The sequence below is a fragment of the Triticum urartu genome, chromosome 6 (genome assembly GCF_003073215.2).
Source record: "Triticum urartu cultivar G1812 chromosome 6, Tu2.1, whole genome shotgun sequence".
Classification (NCBI taxonomy): domain Eukaryota; kingdom Viridiplantae; phylum Streptophyta; class Magnoliopsida; order Poales; family Poaceae; genus Triticum; species Triticum urartu.
The window spans coordinates 150,374,074-150,383,739 of NC_053027.1; the positions used below are offsets into that span (position 1 = coordinate 150,374,074).

General features: G+C 44.7%; 1 protein-coding gene across 1 annotated transcript; it reads right to left on the reverse strand.

Moving 5' to 3' along the window:
• Nucleotides 1-2,544: 2,544 nt before the first annotated feature.
• LOC125517467 lies at nucleotides 2,545-7,989 on the reverse strand. Its single transcript, XM_048682665.1, has 3 exons — nucleotides 7,427-7,989; nucleotides 2,826-2,924; nucleotides 2,545-2,735 (listed from the first exon to the last, which is right to left on the reverse strand). Exons 1-3 carry the CDS (start codon nucleotides 7,899-7,901, stop codon nucleotides 2,695-2,697), a joined length of 615 nt encoding a protein of 204 aa, XP_048538622.1. The 5' UTR covers nucleotides 7,902-7,989; the 3' UTR covers nucleotides 2,545-2,694.
• Nucleotides 7,990-9,666: the final 1,677 nt, after the last annotated feature.

Below are 9,666 nucleotides of genomic sequence, written 5' to 3' on the forward strand. Positions count from 1 at the left end.
GCTATACTTCCCTCTGGACGTGACATGTTGCGAACGTATCCTTTGATGACACCATTCATCCTTTCGAACGGCATCATGCTGTGCAGGAACGTCGGCCCGAGTTGGATGATATCCTCCACGATATGGACCAGCAGATGCACCATAACGTCGAAGAATGCGGGCGGGAAGTACATCTCAAGCTCGCATAGTATCACCACGATCTCTTTCTGTAGCCTTCTGAGTTGCCTCACGCCAATCGACTTCCGAGAGATGACGTCAAAAAAGCTGCATAGACCAAATAGCGTTTCACGGACGTGCGCGTCCATGATCCCACGGATTGCAATTGGAAGTATCTGCGTCATCAGCACGTGACAGTCATGAGACTTCATCCCGCTGAACTTCTGCTTCGCTGGGTCTAGGTATCTGCTTATCTTCCCCGCGTAACCGTAAGGAAGTTTTACTCCTACGAGGCAGGTGAAAAACTGCTCGATCTCCTCCTGACTTAGAGTGAAGCACGCGGGAGGGTAGTCACTTCCGATCTTCTTGGCCTTTTTGCCTTTGCGACGAGTTTCTGTGTCCTGCTTCGCCTCATCATCATCATCATCATCATCATCATCATTAGCGTGAAGCTCCTGCCTGATGCCCATTGATTTCAAGTCTGCCCTTGCAGACTCTCGCATTTGGTCCTCTCTGGCATGTTGAGCAGGGTACCAAGCAGACTCTCGCACACGTTCTTCGTGATATGCATGGCATCAAGGCTGTGAGGCACACGGTGGATCTTCCAGTACGGCAAGTCCCAGAAAACAGACCTCGTTTTCCATACCTTCAGCAGCGGCTCTGGCGCCTTTTGCTTCTTTCCCGGCAGTGGGCAATCTTTCCAATTTTTCAACAGCCCGTCTATTTCCTCGCCGCTCCTCGTACACGGGCGTTTTCGGGGTTCGGTTTCACCATCGAACAGATCCTTGCATTTCCTCCATGGGTCATCGTCACGAAGCCACCTTCGATGTCCCATGAACACGGTTTTCGAAGATCCGGGATCTCTATCTAGCTGGCGATACGTTGTGTCATCCATGCACCTTACACATCCAGAAAATCCGTGGACTACCTGCCCCGCGAGATATCCGTAACCGAGATAGTCGTGCACCGTCGTGAGTAGTGGGGCTCTCATAGGGAAATATTCTTTCTCTGCGGCGTCCCACGTATTGGCTGGCATTTTCCACAACGTGTCTAGCTCCTCTTTCAACAGCCCCAGATACAGATTGATGTCGTTCCCTGGTTGTTTCGACCCTTCAATTAGCATACTCATGTGAATGTACTTCCTCTTCATGCACAACCAGGGGGGAAGGTTGTACATCCACACAAACACTGGCCACGTGCTATGTGTGCTTCTCTGGCTGCCAAACGGATTTACTCCATCGGTGCTCGCGCCCAGCACGATGTTCCTTGGATCCTTCCCAAATTCTGGGTATTCGAAGTTCAACGCTTGCCACTGGCTCGCATCCTTAGGGTGACTCAGCATCTTGTCTTTTTTATTTATCTCCGGATCATTTCCGTCATCTTCCCGCTTCTTCTCCCTATCCGCGTGCCAACGCAGGAGCTTTGCTACCTTAGGGTCCGCGAAATACCGTTGCAGAAGAGGAGTGATCGGAAAGTACCACGCCGATTTTCGAGGAGCTTTCTTCCTCTTCTTGTATCGAGTGACGCCGCACACCGGACATATGGTAGACTCTGCGTGCTCGTCCCGATAAATGATGCAATTGTTCATGCACACATGGTATTTCACGTGCGGTAAATCCAGAGGACACACGATTTTCTTCGCCTCCTCGAAACTGGTCGGGCACTTGTTCCCCTTGGGAAGACGTTCGTGCCAGAATGACATGTTCTCGTCGAAGCATGCATCGGTCATTTTGTGTTTTACCTTCATCTCCAGAGCCATGAGCGTTACTTTCAGGCGGGTATCCTCGGGCCTGCATCCTTCATACAATGGAGTAACCGCGTCTATCTCCAGTTGATCCAGCTTGGCTTTCTCTCTGGCGGCAGCTCTTGCGTTATCCGTCTGCTTGAGAAGCAGCTCTTGAATATGAGGGTCCTACACCCAGCCTCCATCATCGTCTGCTCCGGCATCTTCATCTTCATGATCATGCCCTTCATCTTGATCTTCCTCATCATCATGTACGACATGATCTTCTACATGATGACTGTGTACAGCATCATCGTCGTGATCATGTCCTGGAGATTCTTCGTCTTCTCGCCCGCCCTCACCGCGGTGGTACTTGTCTTGTTGCCCTTCCTCATTTCTTGCCCGGCCCCCATGGACGACTTCATAGTCATCTTCATCACCCACCGATAGCCATCCATGAAACCACGCAAGAGCAGGTCGTCCCGCACCTGCCCGGAATCCGGGTCCGCAATAAGGCTCTTCAGCTTGCATCTTCGACACGGACATCTTATCTCCATCTCGTTCTTTTGAAGCATCTCGGCCTTCGCGGAGCTCAAAAACCTATTCACGATGCCATCGAATCACCCATGTATGTGATTTCAAAAGAAAGATATAAATGGCAAGGTGTTTAACAAATCTGCATGCATGTTGTATCGTGCTTATTGAGTGAACAAAACAAATATCAGGATAGAAACTAAGAAACAGAATGCATACCACCAGGAACACAGCCACCACTAGCTCTGTCGCAGAATAGTTTGTGATAAAAGCCCGCCATGCTAACTCAGCAGCTTCCTCAACTGACATGTTGAATTTGTAACTGAAATGTAAAGCACAAACATAAGGGATGCAACTTCAAGATAATATGAACTGTGAGCAAAGCAACATATAGATGTATAAAAAAACATACCCCTCGTCCAAGATACCATAAGCATACAAAGAACTACAGAACCGACTGCTTCCCTTGAGCCTTGCACCCTTGCTATCAACATAGTACCAAAACCAGACCCTAGAAAAAGAGCGGAATTGTAAGGCATAGGCCTAAGTACTGCTTAATGACACTAAAATATGTCAAAAGGCCACTCGCAGTTCCATCAAATCCAACAATCATTGTACCGATTGGAAGTACCATCCCACGGTATGAAAATAAAGGATATTAGCCAACAGTCTTTAAAGAAACAGCAATAGAAATCCTTCGCTTGTTGATGAGCTGATGGAGCTCATCAAGCTCATGAACCTCATGAACCTCTGAAGGAAGAAACTATTGTTATTCCTACTATCTTTACTATTAAAGGGGAGTGCGGTTGTGATGGTAGGTTGTGGTACGTTGATTCGCATGTTCATGTGTCACTTCCTCGCCTCCTCTCTCAAACAAATACTCATCGACGAGTGGACCCGCCAGCTCTCTTCCCTGCCTCATCGACTCGCTAGCCCCAATCTGATTTCTTCTTCCTCTCTTGTTAAGAGCGAGCACGGCCACAGCTAGGGTTACTATCGCGTCCAGCCGTTAGCGCCTCACACCGCTGCCCGGGTTGCTATCGGACACACCAACCAAGAACTGCAGTGTCGAACACGAGCCTAGGTCGACCTCGATTGTAGATGCAAGATGTAGCTCGCCATCTTCTATGTCACGTACGACCTTCATCTCTACCTGCTTCCCAACGTATCGAACAGAGGCACCGTGGCAGGACTCAAGGTGCAGCAGCTACTCCAGTTGTACATGAGCCATGGGTTCAAGAGAGGTTCTTGGAGTTCTCATGGTCCCTGGTTGGGCGGCCGCCGAAAGGGTGAGAATTGATTTGTTAAGGCTTCCCTGGTATTTGTCTTCAATACCAATGTATTATTTTCTCATCAGTAAGCTTTTGTCTCGCTCACTATTTGTTTCTTGCACTATATGGCCAGATCTAGCATCTTCATTTATCCATGATTTTTCTTTAAAATCCACCGACTAAACATACAAGAGCTTGGCAATTCTTTCTGGTTGTAGCTAAAACTTTATATTAAAATGAACTTTAGGTTTGTTGGTTTCTTGTTCATAGAACCGGCATCAAGAAATAAGGCTAGATTAGCCACAGCAACATCAGCCAAGTTTATGAGTATGTACCTGGACCCTCCTGTATGGCAGTTGATCCACCTTACATGAAGATTAAAGTCATCTACATCAATATATTAATTTTGCTCCTGGTATGCATCTCTTGGAGAAATCTTAGGGCAAATATTTTCTTATTTTGCTTTCTTTAGAAATTTTGGAGAAATTTAGTGTAGGCACCTTCAGTTCTATAACATAGTTGAATGTAAAAATTACTACAATAAGCATTGTATCACAACAGTGGGCTAATTCTGTAAAGAAATGCAATGATGTAATGTTTCTTGGTTAAACTTCAGTTATATTATACTTAGTAATGCAAATTCAAGAATTAAGTTTGCAGGCATGTCGTCATTGTAGGCCTGATAGATATTTTGCTTTTCTGTATTTACGTGCATTAATAGAGTTACTAATACTGTTTCGATATTTCGTTAGTAGAAGACTGGATTGTGTCTACTACCAATGCGCATCAATGCGATCCAAAAATAGCCAATTCGAGGTGGATTTCACTTGTGGTAGAGAGAAGCCACACAGTTCAGATAGCAACGCTGGACTTTATGGTCACAGATAGATTGTCGTGGAATAACTCAATTGATGGGATGTAGGATTCACATAGGTCAGATTGCCGAGTACCATGCAAATGAAATGTTGGTTGCAAAATTAATGATATGCCTCTTTGTCGAGGTAAAATTGATAAGAGTTATAAACTCGAGAAATATTTTTTCCATCGATCTTTTAGTCTAGCAAGTAAATATTTTTTTCCGTCATTCTTTTAGCTCGATGTAAACAATATAATTGTTTGTGCAGCCACAAGTATGCTACCTTCCGTTTCATAAACAGATGTCCTACTACCAAATATGCAGTAAAAAAGATAGCTCGATGTAAACAATATAATTTGTGCAGCCACAAGTATGCTACCTTCCGTTTCGTAAATAGATGTCCTACTACGAAACATGGAATAAAAAAGATGTGAGTTTGACTACTACAATATAAAAGATGGTTCACATTTGTAAGATAAATGTTATTTTTGATTTATCATGCTCTGGGTTTATCATGACTGTAAATTACAGAACTATTTCTGACCAAGAGAGAGATATGTGAAACTCATGATTTAGCTCATTTAAATATCACAAAATTATTTTAGGAGAGACCATCTAGCGTACTCAATTGTGGCACTGGCCGTGCTATTATTTTATGAGTTTATTTTGATGTCTGCTTATTTATTTTAAAATTAAAATCAATATTATGGGTAGCAGCACATTCACTGGTGATGCAAGAACATTCCAGCTTTCCTGAAGAACAAAAGGTTCCATTATTTTGTGAGTATATAAAATTGTTTGCTTGCGTTGTATATTAAACTTCATGTGAATTTGCATCACTTGCACCCTAATCCTTAGCTGATATATACCTATACTAACTGCCAACCCCAAGAAAATTCACACGCTAATTATTAAATAAAAATATCTGAATCATGATTATTTTTTGTCCATACAAGATAGTCAGAGTGTAATCAACTGTACATAGACCCTACATGATTAATATATGCAGATGAAGAATACAAGACTTGCACTCAGTCCTGCTTGGTTCCTTTCGTTTGTGCCACATCCATTGGAAGTGAGTTTTTAGCTGTCTTTCTTTGTGATAAAATGTGAAAGATTCAAATCCAATGTTGATATCTTCTTTCTAGAATGATGCTTTGTTGGTCTTTTTCACCTATTGTCTCACTAAAAAGCACGGACACGGCAGGAATTGCCGATTGGCCGTGTCGACACGGCGGGATACGGCGACACGGCGGGATACGGCTGGATACGCGTATCCCCCAGTATCCCCTGATTTTCGATTAAAAAGAAAGAAAAAAGCCCAGGGACACGGCGGGACACGTACGTGACACGGACGGGATACGGCCCGGCCCAAAAAACAGCCATGGCCCAAAACGAAACCCTATTTTTGCACGATCGCACGCATTTCTCCACGTAACAAGGTGGGGCTCCCAGGTCCCAGTCTCTTCTGGATCAAAGCTGCCACCTCCTGGAACGAAGTCGCCGCCGCCTGGATTCGCGGCCGCCGCCGGCAGGAGCCAGCAGCCTCTTCTCCTGACGGCAGGTAACCCTCCCCAATCCCTGAACTAGCAGCCTCTCCTCCACTTCTTGATCTGTTTTATTCAGATTTGATCTTCCATTAAGCTGCTGGATGTTGTGCTTGGCTGCTTGCTAGCTGCTGCTCTTTGAATGCCTGTAGATTGTAGTAGTAGTGTTGCTGTTGTTGCTTGCTACTCATGTCATGTTTGCCAGTTCAATGCTTGTGCTGCTGTTGATCATGAATGATGAATGCTTGCTGTTTGTACTGCTTGCTGTTAGGTTAGGTAGAGCATGGCATCTGGGAGTGGCACAGCCGGTAGCCAATCGTCTGTGGGTGAGAGTGAAGGGCAGTCTGGTCCTGGTGCTGTAGATCCCCGAATGGGGCAGTATCTCTATTCTAATCTTTTTCTCCTTTATTTCTGTATTATATTACATGGCATATTTTTATTTTATTTTATATATGCTCACCGTATCCCTGAATGGCTGTTTTTGGAAAATGCCGTATCCCGTATCCCCGTATTCGTATCCCCGACTTTCCGTCCCCGTGTCTGCTTTTTAGTTGTCTCACATGTTAAATATCTAGAGCATACTTAGATTTGCTATTTCTGTATTTTGTTTTTGTAGACTTAGTACAAGGAGTAAGGACACAGAGAAATAATATTTGAAAGGTGCAGGTTGAAATATAATTGACAAAAAGCATATAAGGAAAAAGGTCTTACTAGAGATAGTCATTTATGATGTCAAATTCTCTCCCCTCACGATTCTTGGCTTGTTGCCTTAGGCTGATGACCCACCTAATAAAAATAACTAATAATTTGAATTACAACGCATAATGTGAGTTTTATCTCTCCGTCAAGACATGTATCCTTCAATAGTGTACTAGACCTTATGTAGAGAAAGAAAGATAGAGAGGACTAGTTCTTGTTAATTTTGTCAGAGAGATGGAGACAAACATGGAAAGATAGGAGACACACAAATGGGAGAGATGGAACATCAGGGGGACTTCGGTGCTGCTTCTTAATCTGCTAGGTGCGTGAGGAGGTAATAAACAGGGACATAGAGGAACATTGGGCTTAAAATTTATAGAAATTCGAAGATTGACAGCTGGAAGCCATGCTGCTTTCTGTTCCCATCGAATTTTGTGTGTGCAATTCGGTCGGGCATTACGTCAAACATGTGGAAGGCATAACATGCATGTATTATGGTTAAATACTCATACACAGCAACTCCAGCGGCATGCAGCAATCAAGAAATTTAGAGCAATGGCATGCAGTAATCAGAATATTTATATCAAAAGAGGGAATCAAGTCATGACCAAGAAAACAGAGCAATGATGATGAAACTTACATCTCGCCGTGGCTTCATGCTTGGAGATGAGGCGTGCAAAGAAACATCGAGGAGAAACGCTGGACGTCCCTGAGCTGATGCAATTGTTTCCCACAGGGCTCAGTTTGTCCATCGCTCTTGTATGAGGAGCCGGCAGATAGCGGCGTAGCGCCCCCACAGCCTGCGCTAGGAGAGAACACGGAAGAGCACAGAGCCGTGGACGTCGAGGGGAGGCGGCAGATTGGACGCACGACTCGATTGCGGATCTGCGGAAGGGCGGCGTCCCGGCCCACACCGTCGAAGCCGGCAAGCAGCAAGAGCGCACCGCGAACGCAGCTTGTCCCGTGAGGAGGACTGCAGACCGGCAACCTGTCGTGGCATCGCCGCGATCCGGTCTGATCCGGGATTTGGATCGATCGACTCGATTCCTTTTTCTATAGGTGGTGCCTTCGGCTGGCGGAACGGGAAAAGAGTCCATGTCGATGACGGGGACCATGGAGCGGGCTTGAGCAGAGTTCTTGTCAGAGCAGGTTCGTGGCGGCGGTGGGGGGACTGGGAGGAAGGAGGGGATCAAGGTTGCCGCCCGCGTTGGGGGCTTTTTTCTTTAGAATCCTGCGTTGTGGGCTATACACGAGCGGGCCGATGTATACAGCAGCTAGACACGAGAGAAGGCCCAACTGGATCGCAAGCCCAGCCAAGCGACAACCGCAGGGGACGACCAATTGTAAGGAACTTCCTATATGACGGCCGTTCGTATTTTTAAAATTTAATCACTTTTTAAAAAAGAGTAATTTCAAAAAATCTTCACTTTTTAAAAAGATTAATTTCAAAAAATCTTCATTTTTAATAAAAAAATTCAATACATGTAAATTTAGTGTAGAATTGTAAAATTTGTTCACAATTTCAAAAAACTAAAAATTAAGAAAAACACAATTTAAAAATGATCACATTTAAAAAAATCATGCATTTTCAAAATTCACGTGGTTCAAAAAAATTTCGAACATTTCTTGGAAATCATGAACAATTTTTCAAAAGACAAATAATGTTTGAAAAACCGAACATTTTTTGAACAAAATTTTGAAATTTCAAACTTTGGCTAGCGACAGTCCTTAACCGGTGAGAGGTCTATAATTTGATTCCTTGTGCATGCACTGCTTTTTGTGAATTTCTGTTGCGCTATAATATCAGCAGGGCGAACGGGCGTGCACGCCAATGGGTCGGCCCAGTCAAGGGGTCAAATAGGAACTCCCCAGTTATAATGCAAGCTCAGTCGAACAACAACGAAAAAAGTAGTCATTGGTGTCGCCTTTTCCCTCTCTAGGGTTTGTCTCTTCTCTCGTTGCTTCGCCGATGTTTTAGTTTATCTTTTCTACCCCCATTTGTTGTCTTGTTCGGGTTGACCAGGGGTTGCACTACAGTACCAACAGGGGCGAACAGGCGTGCATGCCAACGGGTCGGCCGAGTCAGGGTGTCAATTAGGGGCTCCCCGATTGTTACGCAAGATCAGCCGAACGGCAACGAAATAAGTAGTAGTTGGTGTTGCCTTTTCCCTCTCGCAAGGGTTTATCTCTTCTCTCATCGCTCGGTCGGTGTTTGTGTTTATCTCTTCTCCTCTCATTTGGGGTCTTGTTCGGGATGACCAAGGGGTGGTCTTGTACGACTTCCCGGCCTTTGTGAGCTATGGTTTGAATTATGAGGAGGGATGTCGGCGGGTTTATTCGATCTTCGGTAAGATTGGATTGTGGTAGCTGCTCTCATGGCATCGGATGATTGGGCTTCATCGTTTGAATTGTCAGAAAAGGAAAAACATGAAGCCATGATGCCGGATCTAGATCTTTTGGAAAATAGGCCAAACAACCAAGTTCAAACACAATATAGGTACAAAATACACCAACATCAAGTCTGTTGGGGCACCAGCTCAATAATAAGCCCACACACACAAGTTAAAAATAGAGGGTACACTAATCCAGATTCGACGAAGCTTGTGGCGTCAGGCGCTGAGCAAGAGAGTGAGTCTAACTGATATCGTCGCTGGTGTTGTGCTCCTTTTGCTTACTGAGGACCTTCCATTTGATAAGTCCCTTTAGTGATCCGGTAAAGGAGCATAAAGAACCCTGAGTGATCGAACCCACGTGAGGATGGCGCCCTTTAAGGAAGGGTTTCTAACAAGCTTTTGTAAAAGAATTAAATTCCATCTTTTGACCAGATCATAAATCAAGCTGACACTAAAAACACTTATAATAAAAATAGGCATGGGTATT

Coding starts and splice junctions, on each gene's coding strand:
- LOC125517467 (XM_048682665.1), bottom strand. CDS start 7,901: ATGGTCCCCGTCATCGACATGGACTCTTTTCCCGTTCCGCCAGCCGAA. Junction 2,925..7,426: donor GCATGAAGCCACGGCGAGAT/GTAAGTTTCATC, acceptor CTCTTTTTCTAG/GGTCTGGTTTTGGTACTATG. Junction 2,736..2,825: donor TATGGTATCTTGGACGAGGG/GTATGTTTTTTT, acceptor TTTACATTTCAG/TTACAAATTCAACATGTCAG.